General features: G+C 47.2%; 1 protein-coding gene across 1 annotated transcript; it reads left to right on the forward strand.

Annotated features, from left to right (window-relative positions):
* The first annotated feature begins 1498 nt into the window (after positions 1-1498).
* On the forward strand, positions 1499-9072 carry DUSP7 (dual specificity phosphatase 7). The gene is made up of 3 exons (XM_039547420.1): positions 1499-2838; positions 5722-6150; positions 8681-9072. The coding sequence occupies exons 1-3, from the start codon at positions 2424-2426 to the stop codon at positions 8986-8988; spliced, it is 1152 nt and encodes a 383-aa protein (XP_039403354.1). The 5' UTR covers positions 1499-2423; the 3' UTR covers positions 8989-9072.
* Positions 9073-24199: the final 15127 nt, after the last annotated feature.

Raw genomic sequence — 24199 nt, forward strand, 5'->3', positions numbered from 1 at the left:
CCCCTGCGTCTGCGCCTCCTAACATTCAGCTACAGCTCTACCTGCGTCTCCATTCACCTCCTCTGAGCCCGCCCCCTTCCCGCGCTTTGCAATTAGCAACCTGCTACACCAGGTTCCAAACGCCCCGCCCCTCTTCCCCCGGATAGGGCCTCTCGCGTTCCATCCCCGCCCACTGGAGCGTCTCATTGGCGCCGCGAACAAACGGGAAAGGATGGGGGAGGAGAGAGACCTTTTTTTTTCAAGCGGGAAAGTCACGTGGAGCAGCGGGCCCGTCAATCAGAGGCTCAGCTTGTAAAGCTGTTTAAAGGGCCAGCGAGTAGCCCCGGACACGCTCACTGCCCGGGACGCGTTGCTGTGTGGTCTCCGCGCTGTTAGAGCAGTTTGTCTGTGGAGTTGATCGTGTGTTTAATTTTTGTATCCAAATACCAATAATGCACGAGGAGGTTCCTGCTTCGAACCCCTTGAGGACGTTGCAATGCGTCCATTCTGCCAGAATAAGCTGAACCGACCAGTGGCAGTCAGCCCCTTGTTGAGTTGTGCAGCTTGAACACAGACAGCATGTACCATTGGGACGACCAGGCTCACATACCGCCCAGCCTGGGGTATGCCAACCCTCAATCGCAGGGGGTTGGACCCGATTTTCAACTTGCTGGTGTTAATCAGGAGTGACTCCACTGAAGTCAGACTGGTGTAAACCTAATTTCTAGAGGGAAATCAGACCCGCTCTATCCTGCCACGAAATAGGGATTGCTTCACTCCCCTCTGTCATATTACAGAGCATCACTTGTGTGTGCTGTATTATACCCCTGCTTGTGTCTTGTTAGCTCAAAGAGGTTTGGAGCAGCACAAACTCTGTGATGGGTTTTAGAGAACAAGGGAGACTGGGTTTTGGAAGAGCCCTAGCTCCAAGCAGTTTAGAGAGTGCGCAAGGGAATGAGAAAGGTGCAGTGATGTGCAAGGATCATGACAGAGGCTGATTATTAGGGTAGAGAGAGTGAAAGCATCCAGATAGATTATGGTCACAAGAGCCTGAACTGGTGATGTGCAGCAATCTAATACACCTCTGCCCCAGTATAACGGGACCCGATCTAACACGAATTCGGATATAAAGGGGTAAAGCAGCACTCAGGGGGGCGGGGCTGCGCACTCCAGGGGATCAAAGCAAGTTCAATATAACGCGATAAGATTTTTCGGCCCCCGAGGACAGCATTGTATTGGGGTATAGGTATATCTATTTAATTATTTCTGATTCCACTATTCTGTATTTGAGAGAGATACTATGATATATATATATATATATATATATATATATATATATATATATATATATATATATATTCAAGTCACCCAAAGTAACTGAATGAGGTGCCCATTCATTCCTCCTGTCCTTTGTAAAAAGAAGCCAGTTTATTTTTCTGTATCTATTTAAGGATGAAAACCTCTGTTTAAGATCCACTATTTTTCCTACGGCTGATCTACTGGTCTGTCGCTGTTTTATTCCAGGATCGAGTGGTGCCTTTACCCCAGCACCTTCCCATTGATGAACAACGGGAGAAACCGGGTCCAATAAGCTCGTGTCTCCATCCTGTGACATGTACTAGTTTGTTTGCACTGAAGTGAATGCAGGCAACTAGCTGCTCTAGGCTCAGGCACAGAAATATTGTATAGCTGTGTGGAAATGTCTCACCTAAAATAACCAGTGGGTTCGCTGTGCTCTCTCAGCTCTACTTAGTTTAAGATTTTTTTTTTAAACCATGTGGTTGCCATGGTGGTGAGGGGGGAGGAGGAGGGTGTTTTCCAGAATGCGGGAGGATCCGACCTTTCAGGTTGGGGCCAGGCTGCACTTGCAATCGATTTCCCAGGCATTGGCAGCTGGGTAGATGTGCGCCTGGAAGTGTGGGAGAGCCCCGCGTCCCCTTTAAGGCTGGCCTCTCTCCCTCCCCGGTCCCGCCTCCCGGAGCATGACACGCCGCTCCGATAGCGAAGCCCCTTTTTAATTGAGGCTGTCAGGCAGCGGAGCCAGCCCGCGAGGATAGAAAGCGAATCGACCGCGGCGGTAGTGTCTTTGGGGCTGGAGCGATAGCGGCCACGCTGCCAGAGGGAGAGGGCAGCCCAGCAACCCGCAGCAAGCGTCCACCTCCCCGGGGTGGGGGCAGGAGCAAGGCGATCCCCCTCCCGCCGCTTCTGCAAGTGGAAGGCGGCATCTCTGCTCGAGCAGGCTCCCCCGGAGGGAGGCGAGCGGGTCTGGCAGCCCTGGGATCGCTCTCGCCTCCCCTGCCTGCCCCTCTGGCGCCCGCTGCCTGCGGCTCGGTGGTGCACTGGGAGTGGACCGGGGGAGGGAAGGGGGCCTTTCCCTTGCAGCAGCGGCGGCCCGTGTGCTCCCTTCCTCGGACCTGGGGGGCGCCCCCTGTCCTCCGAGCCTCATGAAAAATCACCTGTGGGGCAGCTCCCCCCGGGCTCCCATGGCGGCGGCGGTGCCGTGGAAGAGCGTGGAGTGGCTGCAGGAGGAGCTGGAGTCCGGCGGGGGCAGCTCGCTGCTGCTGCTCGACTGCCGCCCCCACGAGCTCTTCGAGTCCTCGCACATCGAGACGGCCATCAACCTGGCCATCCCGGGCCTCATGCTGCGCCGCCTCAAGAAGGGCAACCTGCCCATCCGCTCCATCATCCCCAACCACGAGGACAAGGAGCGCTTCGCCAAGCGCTGCAAGGCGGACACCGTGCTGCTCTATGACGAGGCCACGGCCGAGTGGCAGCAGGACAACGGCGCCCCCAGCTCCGTCCTGGGGCTGCTGCTGCAGAAGCTGCGGGACGATGGGTGCAAGGCGTATTACCTGAAAGGTAACACGGGCGGATCGGTCCCTATCCCAGCCCCCCTCCCTTCCCGAAAAGGGGCTCGCAGATCGCCCTCCCGAAGCTCGCCAGCCCCCGATCTGCCTCGGACCTCAGAGCCCCCCCTCCAGATGTGATCACAGATGTGTTTCCTTTGGCGCCCCCCATAGGCTCTGTCCAGCCCCCCAAGTGCTTTGCAGTTTGTACCCCCCAGGACAGATTTCCTATTTCAGGGTTTTCTTTTTCCGTCTTGTCTCCCCTCCCCCCATATGCCCTCGATTGGCTCTGACTCTTCTCTGAGGAGAAATCGAGACCTTTTGGGGGGGAAGAGCCCCCCCCCCGAGGATTATCTTTTTTTAATCTCTTGTGTGTGGAGGGGAAGCCGAGGTAGGATGTGATTTCAGACTCGGAGCGAAAGACACACACACTTTCTTTTGCCTGGGTTATTTTCTCCCTTGCTAATCTTTTTACAAAATGGTTCCGTGTGCTGGGGGACTGGAGAGGTTGGCCAGATCGCCCCGAGTTTTGCAATTGTGTCTTGGAAGCGGGGAACTACCACCACCACCACATCTGGGAAGCAAATTTACCCCTCCCCTTCTTCCAATCCAGAGACTATAAGAGAACAGAGGGATTCCCCTCTCTCCCTCCAGAGAGCAGGGCAGGGTGAAAGTAAAAACCTAGCAGATTCCTTTCGCTTCCCACCCTTAAGGATTCGCCCCTCATCCGTTTCTTTAGTCCACATCCGATTCCTACTGGAGGGAGATAGAAGCATCTTTCTTCTTCTTTTATCTCTCAAAGGAAAATTGAGATTGGCACCGATCATGTGCAGTCTTCTATGTCCTGAACTGACCTGCAGTAATTCGAGCAGCCCCCCAAACTCACCACACTAAGGCAGAACTTTATTATCCAGCAGAGAAGAAGGGTGGAGGCAGGATATCCTGGGCATGAAAACAATAACCCCCGCTCTCATGTGTGCCGCTGACTGGCTGTAGAAACCATTTGGGGACACACGGTTTGCCCCCAGAGTATTTTTAAAGGCCTGCCTCCGGTATTCTGAAGTGGCAGGGGCCCTTTATTGACGTTTATCCAGAAGAAGATCTGACTCTCTTCCCCATAGACTAAAGCTTAATTTTGTGTTTCAAAAAAAAAAATCAACACAAAACAAAGTTAGAGTGGTCAGAGCTTCATTTTCAATCAAAACAGCTCTTGGCTCCCCCCTCATCTTGAAATTCCTAGATCCATTAACCTCTGTGGAAGACGGGATGTTTCCTGTACTGATTCCTGCCCCCTTTGCCTCTGAGACACGCACTCCATTGATGTACACCCAGGGATATCTCAGAGCACTAGGTTTGCACCCCTGGATTCACTCTGTAGGAGTGGGAGGGTGCCTGGCTTTTAGTCTCTGAATGAAAACGCAACTCCTTGTAGCTTCATACTTAAGCTCTTGATTTATTTTCTTTCCTCCTCAAAATGTCTCAAAGGCACCCCCCCCCCCCAAACACTGGCCTGGTTAGACACCCTCTCTCCCAAAGCACACCTCATTGCAGTCGCTGGGCGGCAGGGTTGAGGCAGAAATGGTAGGTGAAGCAAAAGCAAAATTGCCACTTTCAACCATTTAAAAACACACTTTTTTTTTTTTCCTGTAGAGGAGCCAAGTGATCTGTGGAGGAGGGAGGAGATGATCAGGCTCTTTGGAGTGCATGGGAGGAGTGGGGAAATAGATTATCTGTGGATAGAGCATTTCCTTCTTTCTAGCATTTAGGTCCACTCCTAACTGAAATAAAGGAACCTGCCTGCCGATATGTTCCAGTCATGGCTCTTGATCTGATTGTGGATCTGATCTCTTCCCCTTCCTGATGAAATCCCTTCCCCTACCCCCATCTCTCTTTAGTGTTATCTGATTAGCGCTGTCACTTGCTTTTTAAACTGCTCTCTCCCATTAAGAGGAAGGAACAGCTTTGAAGTTACTTTCAAGCCATCTTTAATGGGGAGGGGAGGAGTTAGATTTCTCTTGCTCTCTTTTTTTCCTGGGGCCTTGGTGGGAAATGTTTTCAATTAAAATTCCAAGATGGCTTCTCCATGTTGTCTTTCTCTATTGGGGGAGGGGGGAGGAGGAGGAGGGGAAAAAAGAGCCCCGTTTTCATGAATGGATGTGGCAGGAGCTGTCTGTTCTACTCAATGATCCACTCTCAACCACCAAACCCACTAACAAAATTTCCAGGAGGCTTTCTAATGACACCCATTGTCCGCTTTGGAGAATGATGGCTGAACTCCTGTTTAATATATCTTAAAAAGAGGTAGAGTCTCTTCCCCTCCCCCTCCCCCAGACTTTCCGTCCTTTCTTAAGCGGAGGCACTGAAGAGGAAATGCTGCTGAGAAATTGGCATTTTGGATCCTCTCAGTCTCTTGTTTGTATTTTTATATAAAATGATTCTCTTATTTTAAAAAATTCTGTAACAAATGATCCAATGCAAAGTGTGTCTGTCCCGTACAGCTTAGAGGTTGGAATCAATCTACTGTGCAAAACCCATGTCATTTTAACTGTTTTTAAAGTGAATTTTTTTGTAGCTGGGGTTTGAATTGTTTGGCTTTTGTGGTTTGGCTCTTGCCATTGATTTTTAAACAGGAAGTGCATTGAGCCCCTACTTAGTAATTCTGCTACTCATACTCATGTACCGTACTATGTTTACTTCAGTGGGACTGTTTGCTGGGTAAAGTGCTACTCTACGGGAGTAAGGTTAGCACAATCGGGCCCATACTCTGCATTTCAGGGATGTGAATTTACACTGCCTTTTTGCTAGGGAGAAACGAAGACCAAAGTAAATTGTGTTTAACTCACTCACTGATACAAGAATCTCTCATTTTAAATAGTAACATGCCTTTTTTCCCCAGGTGGCTTTAACAAATTTCAGACCGAATACTCTGAGCATTGTGAGACCAACCTTGACAGCTCCTCACCCAGCAACTCTCCTCCTGCATCTGTCCTTGGCCTTGGAGGACTAAGGATCAACTCCGATTGCTCTGACGGCGAGTCTGACAGGGAGCCAAGCAGTGCCACAGAGTCGGATGGGAGCCCAATCCCTAACAACCAGCCTGCCTTCCCTGTCCAGATCCTACCTTACCTGTATCTGGGTTGTGCCAAAGATTCTACCAACTTAGATGTCTTGGGCAAATACGGCATCAAGTACATCCTGAATGTGACTCCCAACCTGCCAAACATGTTCGAGCACAACGGAGAGTTTAAATACAAACAGATTCCCATCTCGGATCACTGGAGCCAGAATCTCTCTCAGTTCTTTCCTGAGGCCATCGCTTTCATTGGTAGGTGTTGGAATTCCGCTGTTGGCAGAACATTCCTTTAGCAATCGCAACTTGAGAATGCAGCAAGCTGCGTGCTGTAGCAGTAGCCACTTGTTTGTACATGGATATAAAAGTTGTACAATTATCAGATCAGATGTTAGTCAAGAGGCACCCAAAATCAGTTGCTTTCCAGTGTCCAATCTGATGTACTTTTTGAAAGTGCCTCATCTTCAGTACTGGTGCTGACCAAACCAGTCTCCTTTAAGGCACCTGAAGTTGTGTTCCCCACAATTGATTACTTTTAACAATCTCCTCTATGGGGCCTGATTCTCCACTGCCTCCCACCTTACATAGGTATTCACATCTGTATAAAATGACTATACGAGGCAGTGGAGAATCAGGGGCGCGGTACCTTCTTATTTTGGGAAATGAGGACTGACAAGAAATGCTGTGGTTTGACTGATGTCTGCAGTTGCCTGTTCTCCATACCTGTAGGGAGAGCCTTAATCCTTACAGAGGTAAAATCAGAGGACTTGTCTACAGGGGGGAAATATACGGCTGTAATTATCCCGTTATACTTATACTGGTATTCTAGTATAACACAGGGAGTTATAACACACAATAAAGCAATACAATCATACTGATATAGTTATACTGTTAAATTTCCCTGTGTGAACAAGTCCTAAGACACTTTTATTAAAGATCCTTGCAGGACAGATCCTTTCCCAGGATAGCTTTAACATCCAGAAGTGCTTTTTGTTCTGTGGTAGATGACGGTCAGGTTGAATAAAATGTGTGCTTCCAGTGTGCATGTCAAATATTCAGTGATGGTAGTCATTGGCCTACTAACACTAGATTTTTATTAGGATTGACTGGCACAAGCAACTGTCCTCATTTAACCATTAAAAAGCTTTGATATCTCTAGGAAATGAAATGATCCCCTTGCCTTCATACCTTAGGCTTTGTAACGGGCCTAGGTGCTTCTATGTTGACTGTGAGTCCTTAAATGGAACAATACAGTATTAGGACCTTGGCTGCTTTGCAGTTATGTTGGAGGAACAAGTTGTCATTGCTATTTTTTTTTCTCCCACTCTCTAATAGCACAGTTCCACTCAAAAGCCCAAGGGTTTAGCAAGGTGTGGGGATGCTGTTTCACCTTCCTTGGTGGATGCATTTGGTTCCTGATGAACTGTGGCATTTGGGTTCTGTCTGCTACAGTCAATCCATGTTTCTGTGAACACCAAACTTGTGCTTTGTCTTTAATGTCAGGAAATGGAGGATTACCTCACCTGCTTACTATAAAACCAAAACTTAGAAATGGGGCTTTGCTCAGATGAAAGACACACACACTTCAGCGAAATTCTGAAATTGCAGGAGCAGCAATGCAATCTGAAGAGTTAGTATCCTTTTTGTCTTGGAGTTCCTCACACAGTAATGGGGACTAGGAAGTCAAACCTGAGGCTTGTTTTTAATTTTTGTATCCTCCTCTCTGCCCATCCCTCAGACTGTAGTGTTGGAGTACTTTTTTTTTTTTTTAAGCTCTGCCTTTGAGTAAAGTGGGACTGGAGGTTCCTTTCTCATAGTACCTTTATTCTTCAAAGCCAAGCTCTATGGCAAATGACTGGTTTGAAAAATTGTTCTGCGCAGAAGTAAACTTTGCAGTATATATTTACATATGCAGTGTTCTCAGTGGCATTCCTCTCTCTCAACACTGTGATGCCAGTTCATGCTGTTTAGGCTCTGAGAAAGAGACAATACATCTGTGTTCTTCAAGCAGTGGCAGCAGTTTTACTACAAACTAGCTTTCCTTTTCCCTCTGCCACCATGTATCTTGATAGATTCACTCTAGCACAAATCTTGCTATAGGGAAGTCTGTTTCCCCAATCGCCACACCTAAAGAACAACATCACAATAATTAAGTTCCTCTATTTTAGAGTTCACTTGAATCAGTTTCCACTGTACAGTACTCAGAAAATAAATATCTTAAAAAAAAAAAAACAACAACAAAAAAACCCCACCTCAGTTTGCTGATTTTTTCGATGTCATGTCTGGTCACAAGACTGGTTAGACTTCACAACCCCATCTTAGCACTGATTTATTAATGCGAATTGTGAGAGGGGTGTGGTGCAGGTCTAGGTGCCAGGAACTCTGGAGTTGGAATTTCAACTCTGACACTGCCTCTCTCTGGCCTTGGGCAAGTGACTTAACTGCACTGGTTTCTCCCTTTATGAAATAGAAAGCAATAATACTAACCTCACAGAGGTGTTGTAAGCTTTAATTAATTAATCTTTGTTAAGCATGGGGAAGCTGAAGTGCTAAGTATGACTGATTGCATCGCTGGGGTATATTGTCAGGGTGCCTGTTTTTTGAGGAGGAAAATATGCAGAGTTAAATTATGTAGTATCACTCTGAACTGTTGGAGCAGTGGATCCATTGCTGGTAATGACCTGGTTCTAAAAGTCTGAAGCTGCCATCTAGGCCTGCTCCAGGACAGTGCATTTTTGCTACAGAAGTCTAAATGTATCCTTCTTTTTTCCCCTCTTTGTTTCAGATGAGGCCCGTACCAAGAAATGTGGTATCCTGGTTCACTGCCTAGCCGGCATCAGCAGGTCTGTAACAGTAACCGTTGCCTACTTGATGCAAAAAATGAACTTGTCCCTGAATGATGCCTATGACTTTGTGAAAAGGAAAAAGTCAAATATCTCCCCGAACTTTAACTTCATGGGCCAGCTCCTGGACTTTGAGAGGACTCTGGGGCTCAACAGCCCATGTGATAACCGCTCCCCCAGTGAGCAACTGTACTTCACCACACCCACCAATCACAACCTGTTCCAGCTGAACACCTTGGAGTCCACATGAAGGGGATGTTGTTTGGTTGGGAACTCGAGCCTTGAATAGCTTCTCTTGAGCATTTCAAATATTAAAAAAGTATGTATCTTGCCAGGCAGCCTTGAAAGAACTAGTTTCTCCAAGTAGAGGTGTCTGATTGCTGCTTTAAAAAGGCTAAGGCCATTTATTAGTATCCTGATGCTAATCAAAGTGGATCAAAGAGTAGTCTCTTTACAGGGGTTATTTAATATGGGGGATCTTGTGGCGTTCTGAGCGCAGCTGTTACCAGCAATAACTGCTTTCCTGGGTGTGTTGAGACTGGTGAACCGCACACACTCACACAAACATACGCAAAGCTACTTACGTGGTAGGTTGTTGTGGAAAGTAGAGGAGACTTACGCACTTGGCGACCTTGAACAAAAGATGTTGGCCCAAGACTATTTTAAAACTCATGTTTACTTTTTTTTTAAAAAAAGGTAATCTTACTCTCTGAGTCTTGGGCTCCAACTCGTTTTAAATATGTAAGTTCCTGTTTGTACAGACGAGGTTGCAAAACCAGTATTTTATTCTGTTCTCGTTTGATCTTTCTTCCTTTTTCTTTTTTTCTTTTTTTTTTTTAAATCAAATGTTTATATTGACCAAATGCATTTTGCACACTTTGTGAAGCCTTGAGACATCCTGGCATATTACTGGGTACACCCCAAGAGAGACACATGCTGCTGTTGTTGCTAGCATCTGGTAGGAAGCTTTGTTATTTGTGAAGGCCAGTTGGTCTTAACCTGTCTGCCACTTCCACACTCACAATCACAAACTCTGCACTGAATCAACAAAGGTGACTAAGCTGCAAGCTTTTTTTAAATACCACCCCCGCTCCCCCACCACCAAAAAACACTGTCTGCTGTTGCCAGAAGTAAACCTGGTGTGGCCTCCAGAGTTGGTAGAAGCATGTCTGAGGCTAGCACTCGTTCTCTGCCTTCGGTCGAATGACGATTGGTGTCACCCAGCTGGCCTGAAATCATTCCAGCTTCTGAAGTAAAGAAAGTACTTGTGATGTTGGCACTTATCTGGCACACTTAATTCTTATGTGTGCAGGGGTGGGAATTGAGTGCTGCTGGTACTCCAAAAGACTGGAGCAGAGCAAAGTTTTTGCAGCATGACACTGCTGCGGAGTCATGCGCAAACCATGGAAGGGGAGTGAAAATGTGGGAAATAATGACCAGAACGTTGTAAAAGCTGGCAAATTCCGAGACTCTGAGAGTGTTCAACGGAGGTTCTGATGGGTTTCCTTTTTTCGAGTAACTTTTTGCCGTGCCTTCTAGAACAAGAAGACTTGTTAATGTTTCTGGCTAACATTTGGCAAAGGTCTCGTACGTTGAAGAAGTGGTACTAATGTCTGGGAGGAGAGCAGAATGGATCTGGAGGTTTCTTTTATTGGCTGCAATGTAGTCCTTCCCTTCTCTCCACCTCCTTATCCACTGGAACTCTCATGTAACTAACGCAAAACAAAAAAGAGAAAGCCACGGAATTTTTTTCTAAATATCCAGGTTTTTGTATTTTTTTTTTCAAAAAAAAAGAAAAAAGAAGAAAAAAACTCCTCCATACGGAGGAATGTTCGACGCTGTCACATCATGACTTTTTTTTTTTTTGGTTAAAGATGTTACCAGAATGTTGGAACGATTTGTTTTTGTTTTGTTGGTTGGTTGGTTGTCTTCTGTTTGTTTTGTTTTGTAACAATGTTGGGATTGAGGGTCATCAGGGAAGGGAGAATGGACGTAAGTATGGCTGAGAGTGAGCGAGCAAATTGAAAATATCCGACTTGCATTTTACCTCATGGAGGAACTTTTTTTTTTTTTTTTTCAGGGATTTTTTAGACAGTGCATATGTATTGCATTACAGCTAAGCTGGCTTATAAAGGCTTCCTGTGCTGTAAGTGATCTGTCTTCTTTAAAGGAAAAAGATACATCCTCTGATTAATACAAATGAGAGCTTGTTAGCGAGGGATGGTTTTTGCTTTGAGTTATGAAGGTAAATTAATGACCCTATATATATACTGAACCAATATTGGGACTTCTGTTTATATTGCAAATAAATATTATTTTTTCTTTAAAAACCACGTTTCTGTGTCCAGTGCTTGGCTAGTCAGCGAAACCTGTCTGTATAAGGCTGGGCTGTTCTCTTATCCCTTTTTATGGCCCATTTTATGTCTTCCTGTGACCATGAACAGCACTTTTTGGGTTGTGTTCAAGTGTGGGGTTTGGTTTCGTGCACAGTGTAATTTTTGAGATCTTGCAGTAATGGGGTGCTGGTGGGGAGAGTGGGGACTGAATACACCAGAGAACAAAGAACAGCATGAGATGGGTACTGGTTTTGACCCCCTTGCAACTGCCACCCAAAAAAGCCCTTTGTTCATAAGGCACATGTGGCTTGGGGAGACACCTGGCCCTTGCCAATAACCTCTATAGTGGATGTAAAGGGGCTGCTTTCATTTCAGTGGAAAGTAACTTAGGGCCTGAGTCAGTTGGAATTGTAGGTGCTCTGCATTTTTCAGGATCAAGGCCATAGTCCCCTTGCTACTTCATTTGGCATGTTGAATGTTATGTGAAATCAGGAGTTGGGGGAGAAGGGAGCTTGAAATCACCACATGTATGTCTTAGTTACAGCCCAGCTGTGAGGGCAGAGCCCTAGCTCTGGTACATAACCACCTGTTACAAGAGTCTAAACTTTGGTGCGTGGTTCATATTTGTGACTTGGGCTATGCCTAATGCAGGGGTAGTTGTATTTCAAAAAGGAAGTGATAGATGGGTCTTTACTCTGACTCAATGGCCTGATAGCATCTCTATACCTAGAGGAACAGAAAGACATCACAGTATCTATTTGATCTGTAGTCCAAATGAAGACAAAATGCATAGCAATTGTCTATTTTATTTCCCATTCTAGCCACCTCTCCATTGAATGCCTGAACACCTGGTCTTTGTCTCTTTATTAGCAGAGAGACCTGGATTTCATTACAGGCAGGTAGCCACCTTGAACCCATTCAAAAAGTTTGGCTAGAAAGTAGCTTTGGGTGGAGGTAAAGGAATCAACCTCTCTCTGGGGGCTTGGAAAAATGGTCTCTTTTAGGTCTCTTTATTTTTAAATACCAAACTCCAGTCCTATAAGAGGCACCAAGAATCTTGTGCCTCCTTAAATGGAATTGCAAAGGGTAAGCAAAATACCTGACAAGTAATCACTAAGCCTGGGAATAGTTAAATTTGGAAACAAACTTTTGGGAACTTGAAGATCACCACTCATTCATTTACGCCAAACGAGATTATTTTGTTGTTCAAATGGGTTTAACACCTACAAAGTGTTCATGTGGTTTTTATTTAGTTGAAAAGTTGAACATTCCCCCACAGAACTGCGAATTCAAGCTGCACCAATGTGAATTGGGAAGTGAAACTCAGCAGTTTGGTTCCATGTCCCAGCTGAGAGAAATGCAATAAAAGCAAATTTCAATTTTTTCAATATTCTTTGTTTCAATCCAATAGGTGAATAACAAACTTACTGGTTTTTTAATCCTTTCTATGGACCAGAGTCCTCAAATAAGATGATTTTTTCTTCTTGTACCTACTACGGGGAACAAAAGACTGTCGCTTTTTATTCTGCAAAGGACCTCAGATATAGTGGTGGGGGGGGAAGGGGGCTAATATAGTCAAAAGTCTGAAACAGAAGAAAAGTGAACCTTTGTGTGTTGCTTACCTCCCCTAACGTGTCCCCATCGCAGAAAGCTTACTGCATGATGGAAATCCATATATTGAATTAGAGGCTTGTTTGTGGTTCAACAAATGAAAATCTATCTTGTACATGGGGAAAGATGGACCTTTACATTTTTCCTCCCTTAATTACATGGAATAGCGGTTTGTGTGGAAGATTGGAAACCATGTATAAGCATAAATGGGGGCCGGAAGGGTGCAGAACAGCTCAGCAGGTAGTAACACTGTTATATTGTCTTCTTCAATCTGATTTTTCTCTTTCCTACAATACTGTTGGGTAGGATTCAGGTTAATAATAGCATTTAGCATCAGCCATGTGAGCTGGCTTTCACAGTAGCTTGATTGTGGCTGTCTGGAACAGTGCAGATGCTATTTTTAATCTCTTTAACTACAAGAATTTGTATTCACTCAATGCCTGTGTGAAACAAGCTCTCTTGGTTCTGAATGGCTTGATCTCACACTGCCCCACACCCGAGCATGGCTTCAGGTGGTTGCAAATGTTACTAGCAACGCATTGCATTAGAAGGTCCTTTTGCCTAAGGTGTGAAAGAGTTTGCCCCTGCTAACCATCCCTTCCTCCTGAGAGTGGTATCTCCCAGTGGTCTCTAAAGGAGGTTTGTTCAGTTTCTCTGGCCCTGACATGGAAGCCCAGCCATGAGCTTAAGCATCTGTGCATGTTAAGGAGCTCTGGGGTTCTGCTCCTTGTTACAGGGGATTTGCACAGAGACATATGACTCCTGAAGTCTTAAAGATAATTCTCTGAGGAGAAAAGAACTGAAAGCAACCAGTAAACACAGCAAAGCCCTAGGAGCCACAGAGAAGTGTAGTAGTCAGCACAGAATCAGAACAGAACTAGAAAAGGCTGACTAGATGGAGTCCATTTCTCCTGCCCCCGGAAGTACATGTGCCCAATGTTGGATGAGCCCCCAGACCTTCTCAGTAGCTAAGCAGAGGAGCTAGGGCTGGGTGAGAGAAATGCCATTATCTGGTGAAATTCAGGTGGGTGGAGTTCAGTGCATCCAGGAGATGTTGTTTTACACACAGCGGGGAGGGCTTCTGGATAAACAATTATCCTCAAGCAACTCATGGCTTGTTCTTACACAGGGTGGGTTGCTCTGCAAACAAAGCTAGGTGCTCCCCCGATTTGGGGGGAGATGCCCCTTCAAATATTCTCAGCAGTGATGCTGCAAGCACTTGGGTAGTTAAAGGGGAAATTTCACCTGCAAGATACATCTCATCCATACCCATCTTTAAATGCTAGGAGCCCTATAGGGACACCTCTGTACTAGCAGGTTGCTTTTCATATCCCTGCCTCTGTCAGTTTCCAGCCAAGGAAATGTAGGAAACTCTGAATTTATGCTGACAGTGCCCCCTGTCAGCCAATGTCACAGTGGAAGAGAAGGGAATCTAAGATTTGCCTTTTTTAATGGCTCCCCACAAATCTTATTTATTATCGTTCCACAGGGCATAATCTCCCCTCCAAACCCCCCACTCTCCTCACTGATTGTAATAGTCCAGTAAATTAAGTCAAATGCCTCATCAAGAAAAATGGGCATGAATGTTGAAAATCTGGGACATTGGTTTAAAAAACTCTCTTTAAAACAAATGACTCTGCTTTGGTTCTCATAAAAGTTGGGCGCTGAAGGGCAGTTTAGCACTAGGATAAGTTATGGTAATTTGAGAGAACAGGTGGGGTGAACATAAGAACAGCCATACGGGGTCAGACCAAAGGTCCATCTAGCCCAGTATCCTGTCTTCTGACAGTGGCCAATGCCAGGTGCTTCAGAGGGAATGGCCAGAACAGGTAATCATCAAGTGATCCATCCCCTATCACCCATTCCCTTTAGCCTTCATGCCTTGCTGGCTGCCCCACACTCAGCTCTGAGTCCCCTGGGCACCCAGCCCTGGTGCACAGTACACAGTGCCCATGCTCGCTCCTCCAGCACCTGAGTCATTGCTGGGCAACCCTCGCCATCACCATGGTAACTTGCCACCCTCTGAAAGCCCCAGCCCGGCCTGGGATAGATGAGGTGGTGGTCCAGATAGGGTTGCCAGCCCTCCAGGAATTAAAGATTAATCTGTAATTAAAGTCTGTCATGTGCTGAAATCTCCAAGAATACATCCAACCAAAATTGGCAACCCTAGTCCTGGAGGAAGGAAACAAAGTCCTACAGATTAGTTCAGAGCTGGGGTAAATTGCTAAAATGGCAGGATTGGAACAGGAAGAGCAACACGGGGGGGTGGGCATGCAGGAGGGAGACATGTACCTTCTGGCTGATCCTGTGTCTGTCGTGCCCTTTAGAGGAGCTCTGTTAGCTGGGGGTGGGGTGGGCAGGTTACAGTGCAGAGGCCCTTGCCCTAGACCGCTAGCAGATGTACTGAGAACACGGCTTTAGGGTAGAAGCCTCAGTTTTATCCGCAGGGGATGGTAGGCCCTACCCAGTTCCCACCCCCTAGTGCAAGCAAACTCTTGGGCATGTCCAGTGGAGCTGGGCCAATTGACACTAGCTGAGGGTATGGTTCCATGAACTCTGCTTGTTCTCCCCTGCTTAGGTTATTTCTCTCCAGGAGCCTGATCCAATTCTCATTAAGGCCAATGAAAATACTTCAGTGGCTGTTTGATTGCCTCTCACTTAGCACTGAGCTCTTAGGTTATCACCACAGGCCAGAGATTTGGGGTGAAATACTTTTTGCCATCAATTCAATGGGGCCAGGATTTCACTCCCAGGCACCTCATTCCTCTCAATAGTGCCAAGCAATAATAATGTAGGCCCCGTCACACACAATTTGCCTCTTGCTTTGTGGCACAGAGAGACACACAAGCAGAGCAAACTCTTAAAGTGTTAAACCCAATTTGCTGGTTTGGCTTTCCAGAGTAACAGGATTGCTGGGTTTTTTCCCCCTCAGTTTTGAGTAAAATAGGGTGGGTATAGTCTGGAAATTTTGAAAGCATATAAATAATTCAGCTAATCAACACATTTCTGTATTAATAGCCAACTGGCACATGCTTAGAGAGTCGTGCACTTGGCTGCTTGAAAAGTGCTTTTTTCTTTATCATGAGCTTAAATTCTTCCCTTTTAATTGTGTTTTGGGCATGAATTCCAAGCTAATGAGAGGGGGGTGGACCTGGGAGCACAAGAGGCTGAACGGAACAATGGCCGCAGAACAGATGCAGCATGGCTACCAAGCGGCAGGGAGTTATCTTTGAATCAGACCCCCCGCTACCCTGCTCTCCCTATCCGCTTGCTCCTTTTCCCAAAGTTCCTCCATCCAAACCCTCCTCCCCCGTATCCTAAAGGCTTCTCCAGCCAGAGCGTTGCTAACTCCTCCCACCTGCCTGCTCTGATTTTCCCTTCCCTCCCATAGTCAGGGCAACTCTCTTGCCCATTGATAGTGGGCTTCTCTTATACAGACTCCGTCCCAGAGCAGCTGGTGGGCATGGGAGCCGTCTCTGGAAAAGGCCTGGGACAGAGCTTGGATGGGGGTAGCAATGCATGGATGAGGAGTGGATGGGGGGGATCAGAGTGCCGGAAGGCAATGAAGGTGTAGTAGACCATGCCATGGGGCATTACCTGGAGGGACATCAGCAGGGTCAGGGGAGCCATGGTTGAAAGAGTTATCCGCGAGGATGAGGGCATTTCCTGGTCAGGCCGTTTGAGTGGTTGGGGCAGTGGCTGGAGGAGCCATGATGGAGGAACATGGCGCTTTGCTTGGGGAAGACATGGGGGTTATTTCCTGAAGGGTGCATGGAATGAGGCAGTGACTCTGCAGTACTTGGAGAGGCTACCAGGCTGGGGTGTGGGGCAGGAGCCTGGAGGATGCATTCACAGGGTTGGGACAGACCATGGCTGGAAATGGGGAGGATGGCATTGCCAGGAGGCGGCAGTGATAGGGATAGCAGGGTGCCAGTGACAGCAATATCATGGCACCAGTACCAGTGAGCCTCTAGTGGGTAATACAGTGGATCCCTCCTGCTTTTCACCAGAGGATCTCAAAGTGGGGGATCAGCACACACCAAGACTCGTGTTCTGCAATGAGCTCCTCACCCCTGTGCCCATGCAGGGCTCTGGACACGAGCGGGGCCCACCACTGCACAGCCATGCTGGAGGCTCGATACTAACTCAGGGACCCCTCCTGAATTACCAGCACCACTTTTGTCCACAGCTACCAGCATAACAGGTGTTTCTCAGCGGTCTCTCATCCAGTTGCTGCCCTTGCCTGACAGTGGTTAGCCTGTAACATGTTGCAGGTTCAGAGTCCAAGCTAGCATGGTGGAAGGACAAGGCCCCATTTGAAAATTAGCCTTGAAAAGAGGGTAGAGGTGGGGCGAGAGGAATAATTCTGAGCAGAAATAAAAAACAATTCAGCCCGGGGATTTCTTGTATAAGTGAGTTCCTTTCCTTTCCCCAGCAGCTGCTTCAAGTCCCAGCTCTAATTAGTTGCCATGGCACCCAGTAGGCAATTGAAAGCTTGATTCTGAGTCCACTACCCTCTTTGCTGGAGTTGGTCTTCCTGCCTGACACCTGGGGATGGCTCAGCTCTTGGCTGAAGGATGGGGTCCTTTGTGAACACGGCTGGTAACTTTAAGGGCATGTCTATACTGGCAGAGTTACAGCGCCGCTCAGAGAGCGCTGAAGGCAAACCACTGTTATGTGTTCACACTGTCAGCTGCCTGTGCAATAGTGTGTTCACACTTGCGGCACTTGCAATGGTATTCAGAGCGTGGCACTCTGGGGAGCTATCCTACAGAGAATTTCTTCCTTTTCTGCCGCTAAGCATTGTGGGAAGATGGAGGGGGTCGCGGGGCATCCTGGGTCCTGTCCCAATGATTTGTGGTACATTGCTTCGCATCCCAGCAATCCTTGTGCTTCCGTCTGCATTTGGCACCATAAGAACATAAGAAGAAGAAGAAGGACCAAAGGTCCACATCCAGGTCCATCTGTCCCAGTATCTGTGCCAGGTGCCCCAGCCCTGAGTGCAGCCCCTGGCAAGTGAACAGGCATGATCTGATCTCTCTCCATCTCTCCATCCTCTCATCCCATCCATCTCCAGGAGGCCAGCTACACCCATCCCACCAGCCTTACCCCATCTTAGCCCCCCCCCCATTACTTAACAATTCATTATTTCTTCCCTTTTTTTTTCTAGTCCCTCCCCTCACCACTTCTCCTTCCACTCCTCTGAGTGCCATGTGTTGAAGTGCTGAAGATGAAGAAGAAGAATTTTTTTTTTTTTTTTTTTTTTTGTTTTTTTTAATCATTGATTATGGGAATAAGTAAATAAGATAATAACTTTTTATATTTAACTTTCTCACTTCACTTTCATCTTTACATCTTTCATATTACCTCATATTTTATCCCCTAGTCTTCTCTCTTCCTTAGTCCTCTCCTCCCATCTTCTTTCTCCTTTCCCCCTCCCCTAACCCCACCTCTTTTTTTTTCATTTTTTTTTCTTTTTCTTTATCTTTTTTTTCTTAGTTTTCTTTTTTTTTTTACACAGTTACACACAGTTCACCACAGTTGTAGAGATGTGGTTATAATTTATATATATATATATAAATAATATATTCTATCTCTTATTCTCTATCCCTTTTTTTTGATTCCTTTCATTTTGTTTTTTTTTTTTTTGACACCTCTGCACAGACTCAGATCTTACGAGAACTATCAAGATCTTTTTTCCTTTTTTCTTTTCTGACTGTAGTAGCCCCCCATCCCCCATCATGTTGTATGTTTATTTTTTTTTTTTTGCAATACTTATTTTTTATTTACATACATTTTCATTTCATTTTTTTTTTTTTTGCCCAATCACTTAGTTTGATCTTTTTTTTTTCTTCACAATCTGCTTTGGTCTTAACTATCTTGAGTAGTTTAGTATCATCTGCAAACTTTGCCACCTCACTGTTTACCCCTTTCTCCAGATCATTTATGAATAAATTTCAACAGTTTGTGTACTGTGCGCCCTGCCTCTTTGGGCTGCAGGAATGGATCCCGAACTGTTGACCAGTATGCTGCTCGCTCTGACCAACACATCACGAGTGGCAGTGGAGTTATTGCTTAAACTACAAAGGCAAGAGGAGTGCGACATTGATCTCACGATGCGTACTAGCTACAGCATGAGATTGCTTGTGGCATTCATGGAGGTGCTGATCACAGTGGAACGCCCCTTTTGGGCTTGGGAAACAAGCACTGAGTGGTGGGATCACATCATGAGGCATGTCTGGGATGATGAGCAGTGTCTGCAGAACTTTCAGATGAGGAAAGCCACATTCATGGGACTGTGTGATGAGCTCGCCCCAGCCCTGCAGCACAAGGACACAAGAATGAGAGCTGCTCTGTCGTTGGAGAAGTGCATGGTGATTGCACTGTGGAAGCTGGCTACTCCACACTGCTACCGATTGGTCACTAACCAGTTCGGAGTGGGAAAGTTGACCATTGGACTCGTGTGAATGGAAGTGTGCAGGGCCATTAATTGCATCCTGCTCCGAAAGACCATGACTCTGGGCAACGTGCGTGACATTGTGGCTGGCTTTGCACAATTGGGCTTCCCTAACTGCGGAGGGGCGATAGATGGCACGCACATTCCAATTCCGGCACCAGACCACTTAGCCACCAAGTACATTAATTGCAAGGAATGGTTCTCCAGGTGGATCACCGTGGGCATTTCACAGACATTAAAGGTGCATGACACATGCATCTTTTGGGACACTGGCCTGTTCAGGAAGCTGCAAGTGGGGACTTTCTTCCTGGACCAGAAAATCACTGTAGAGGAAGTCGAAATGCCCATTGTGATCCTGGGATACCCTGCCTACCCCTTAATGCTGTGGCTTATGAAGCCATACACTGGACAACTTGACAGCAACAAGAAGCAGTTCAACAACAGGCTGAGCAAGTGCAGAATGACTGTTGAGTGTGCTTTTGGCTGTTTAAAGGCCCGCTGGTGCTGCCTCTATTGGCAGCTGAACCTGACCGATGACAATATTCCTATGCTTATAGCCACATGCTGTACGGTCCATAATATTTATGAAGGGAAGGGTGAAAGCTTCACTCAGAGCTGGACCGCAGAGGCTCAGTGCCTGGAGGCTGAGTTTGAACAGCCAGAGACCAGGGCTATTAGAGGGGCACAGCACAGGGCCATAAGGATCAGGTATGCCTTGAGGCAGTAATTAGAAGCTGAAAGCCACTAATATTTGTTTCTGTGCTCAGGAGTGCAGTGCTAGGAGGTGATTTTGATTGGTGTAGATGATGTAATATGAAGGTTTAACATAACCATCTGTTGCTTTGCAGGGCTCTATTTGCTTTCAATTAATAGAATATAGATTGTTTTCAATCCAACACAATTCTTTTTATTAAAAAACAACAACCAGAGGAGAGAGTGAAACAAACATACACAAAAAATCAGCAGTGAGGGGGATGGGGGAAGGGAAGGTCCCAGGAGGAGGAGGGGACCCAAGATGGCTAAAGATTTGTGTATGTCCAGGGATCATGTCCAACTTTCTCCTTTGGAGTAAAATCCAGCAGGTATTGTACTTCAGCAGGGCCAAACTGCAGAGGGATGGGTGTTGAGTGCAGTGGGTAGTGGGAGTCTGCAGTGCTGGACTGTGAGGGGGGAGAAGTGGAACGTGAGGAATAGACTGGAGCCAGAAGGTCAATAAGAGTGTTTTGGCAGTGTCTGGGGGGAGCATGGGAAAGAATTTTGTGACAGCAGCTGCAGGGGAGGGCAGGTGTGGAGCCCCTTGGTTTGAAGAGGTATCACCTGGAGCATGTCTGCTTGGCACTCCATAAAGTTTAAGAGCCACTCTGTGGCTTCATTCTGGTGTGCCATGTTCTCCTTTTGGTCCCTCTTCTCGCTGTCCCACCACTCCTTCAATTCCTGTTTCTCAGCGGTGGAGTGCATCATAACATCACGCACAAAGTCCTCCTTAGTTCTTGGCCGCTTTCTAATTCTGCGCAGCCGTTCAGCCGCCAATAACAAAGAGGAAGGCTGGGCTCTCAAGGTCGTCTCTGTGAATTTTAACACAACATTTTACAGAAGCACTATTGTTTGCAACTCACTGATTCAGTGATTTAAAACACAGCCAGTACCCCACACTTTCCACAGGAGGTGATCATTATGAAAGATCTCTTAGTGCTGAGGGTGAGCAAGGAATCAAGGAAAGGTCTTCTCCAAGACTGTGGCTTCTGCCCTGACCCCTATGCAGCAATGGTGTCCCCTCCCATCCCGACGGTACAGTGGGGTGGGAAAGTTACCATTAATGGGCAAGAAACAAATCAGCTCTGCTGAAGAACACCTCGGTAGATACAGCGCAGAAAGCTGCTTTACTGCGCAGAAACTTGCCAGTGTAGACAGGGCCTAAGTCTCATTGGTGTTCTTGTGGTGCTGTTCTCACCCTGCCTCAGGCATTCTCCTCTCCCTTCTGTTCCATTAGCGTGGGACTCAGCTACCTGCAGGCTGTGAAAGGAGCTGATGAGTGGTAAAGCTTTTTCTCTCCCTCTGGAGGAGAATTCTTTAGGGAGACCCCCTGTGCCACATACTGCCTCCCAGAGCTTAGTTTCCCTGCAGATTCAGGCATCATCCCAAATGTTGTGGCTGTTGTAGACTTGGGGGAAGGCTCAGCATGAGGCAACTTGGCTGAAGTGCGGCGTAAGTCAGAGCTGAGCTGCAGGGGGGCCCAATGCAGCAGGTTTGAGCAGACCTTGTTGTTGTTTCTTTCTCCTCCATGGCTTGTTCATGCTTTGCATCATTGTTCCCCCAGCAGTGGTGCAAGCGAACACCAGGGTTTGTTTGGTTTGAAGTCAGACAAGGGGGTGTTTAGCGTGACTGGAGAAAACTGTTGTCCCTGCTGCACTCCTGTGTAGGGCAAGCATTGCACTCACTGTGGCTTAGGCACATCATGCAGGAGGGAGCTCTGTGTGGCTGGGACCCAGAAGAAACCCATCCCGCCAAAAAGGACATTTACAGCCCCTCTGGTACAGGTGGGGAGAGGCTGTTCTGAATACTGACACTGGGCAGTTTACTCAGGGGCAGGGGCGGCTCCAGACCCCAGCACGCCAAGCTCGTGCTTGGGGCAGCATGCCGCGGGGGGCGCTCTGCCGGTCCTGGGAGGGCGGCAGGCGGCTCCGGTGGACCTCCCGCAGGCGGGAGGTCCACCGGAGCTGCGGGACCAGCAGACCCTCCGCAGACCTCCGCAGGCACGTCCGCGGGACCAGCGACCAACAGAGCGCCCCCCGCGGCGTGCCGCCATGCTTGGGGCAGCGAAATGGCTAGAGCTGCCCCTGCTCAGGGGTGGCTCATTTGGACAAGGCCTTAAAAACAGAGGTCCTGGGTGCTCTCTGCATGGCCACAAAAGCCCCCTGGGGTCTCTTGTTGGAGGTGGGAGCTTGTCCTAGCATCAGCTTGCGTGGAGTGTGAAGAGTCTTTTGCTTGCGTTAGTGGTGGGCGAAGTGATTGCTGCATGTTCTGGATGGAAGCCTGCAGGGCCATGGCAGTGGAAGCTCTTGCCATTAACACAAACCATGGTACCGTTTGCAGCTCTCCAGTGTATGTAAACACACACGTGCACTTTTCCCCTAGGACAGAGAGTTCTGCGTAGGAACCACAGCCAGGGGAGGGGTCCCCACAACTCCTGAGTTTTATTCCTGGCTCACTCTCTAGCCAGGGGCAAATCACCTTACTCCTCTGTGCCTCAGTTTACCTCCAATGGAAGTCATAGCTGCCAAGTTTGGGATAGCTCCATGGGTGACATTTGATGCACGCTGTTGAATGAGAATTTGCATATATTCCCCATCCTCTTCCAGATTCTGCCCTATTCTGTCCCTCCTTTGAGTCCTTGGCCTGCTCCTCCCCAGGAGCAGTTGCTGCTGCCTGCATCCTGGCCTGGTGCCAGCAGTGGAACCAGGGAGAAGGGGCAGAGGAGCTGCCTGAAGCCAGGCGCTGTAGCAGCCCTTGGGGACAGAGGGAAAGAACTGCAGTTCATGCATGTAGCCTGGCTGGATGCATGAGGAGACAGCCAGTCTGGGCAACAGGGCTGCTGCCTGCATGGTGTGGGGTGAGATGTCTGAAATTTGGTAGCCCCAGAAAGGGGCATTGTCACTGGTTAAACCAATGATCTCTCAAAGATTAGAGCTGAATCTGGCAACCCTGAACATGCGAGAGCGGGAGGTCTGCAGCTATGTCTTGACATGGGTGCGGGTTTCCTCTATTATCGTTTGCAGGGCATCAGAAGAAACTCACATGGCTGCATTTAAAATGAAGGAGCTGTGAAAAATGCGAGCAATAAATATTTTAGTGATGTCTCACAAGTGAAGTGTTTTGGCAAGACTGGCTTTAAATTTGCACTAAGTTATTAGCTGGAGAAGTGAGGGGAAATGGCCTAAGAACCATGTTCTGAATATTTATGGCTTTAAAAGGAAAGATTTCTTTCCTGACATTTCTTCCAAGTGTAAATTAAACATAGAGCTCAGATATCTTTTGGGGAGGAGGGAGACGAGAGAGCATGGGGGAATCCATCTAATGAGCATGGTCTGCTCATAAGTCTAGGAGAAGCTTGAGGTACAAAATAGTGGCACAACCGAAAGTGGAAATAATAACCTTGTATGGCAGCTTCCATCCCAAAGATCCCCCAAAGCTTTAGAGACTCTACAGTATCTAGACAAGTGTCACTTCATCAGCTGCTGAAATAATATATGCAGCTCTTGAGACAAAGAATAAAGAACCAGTGCACCTAGTGGAATGTTTGGGGGAGGTTTCCAGCCAATGATCATCACCTACAGGTGCTTTATTATGGAGAGATAAAGTCTGTTTTCTGGGGACGCATATAGCACTGATGCTAAGATACAGTAATAGTATCTGGCGTTAGGCTAATCTTGCGAAATTTTACAGGAGCAGCGTTGGCTGGGTCAAAACGGGCTGGTGACTTCTAGGGAAAAACAGAAGGGGGATTGGTGGGTGTACAGGCAGCATGATGCTTTCTGTTGGTATGAAAAGGCATTCTGTGAGGCTGCTGGAGGTCTTCTCCTTTGGGGTGTAAAACATACGTCCTGACCACTGGTGGCCACTAGAGTTCCAATTACAATTTTGAAAGATTCTGAGGTCCTCCCTGAATTCCTACTTGGACAACCTGACTGAGCTCAGCCCTCCTGCACATGTAATTCCATGGTGGATCCTTCATTTCCTGCCCTACAACTCTTGGGCACTGTTTCTGTGCACTGCCAAACGGCTGCTGTATTCCAATCCAGAGGTGGTTTCATTTCATTGCTAGGCAAAGTCACCTCTTATCTGTCCCTCATCTGCCTCAGAGGGTGTCATGAGGCTCAATGAATGTTTGTAGAACACTGAGAACTCCTCTATTATACGAGGCACCATAGGGAAGCAAAGTATTATAACTGAGAAGCACCTTCGTTTTTACTGATTAATTGCAGATAAATCAATCTGCACTTAGCAAAGGGAATAGGTCACCAGCAGGACTGATGATGCATATAGTATCCATGGAGTGG

The sequence above is a fragment of the Mauremys reevesii genome, linkage group 7, assembly GCF_016161935.1.
Source record: "Mauremys reevesii isolate NIE-2019 linkage group 7, ASM1616193v1, whole genome shotgun sequence".
Lineage (NCBI taxonomy): Eukaryota > Metazoa > Chordata > Testudines > Geoemydidae > Mauremys > Mauremys reevesii.

What these genes read in the sequence shown, in the direction of transcription:
- DUSP7 (XM_039547420.1), top strand. Translation starts at nt 2,424, where the DNA reads ATGAAAAATCACCTGTGGGGCAGCTCCCCCCGGGCTCCCATGGCGGCG. An exon ending in CAAGGCGTATTACCTGAAAG is followed by an intron (nt 2,839 to 5,721) that starts GTAACACGGGCG and finishes TTTTTTCCCCAG; the next exon opens with GTGGCTTTAACAAATTTCAG. An exon ending in TGAGGCCATCGCTTTCATTG is followed by an intron (nt 6,151 to 8,680) that starts GTAGGTGTTGGA and finishes TCTTTGTTTCAG; the next exon opens with ATGAGGCCCGTACCAAGAAA.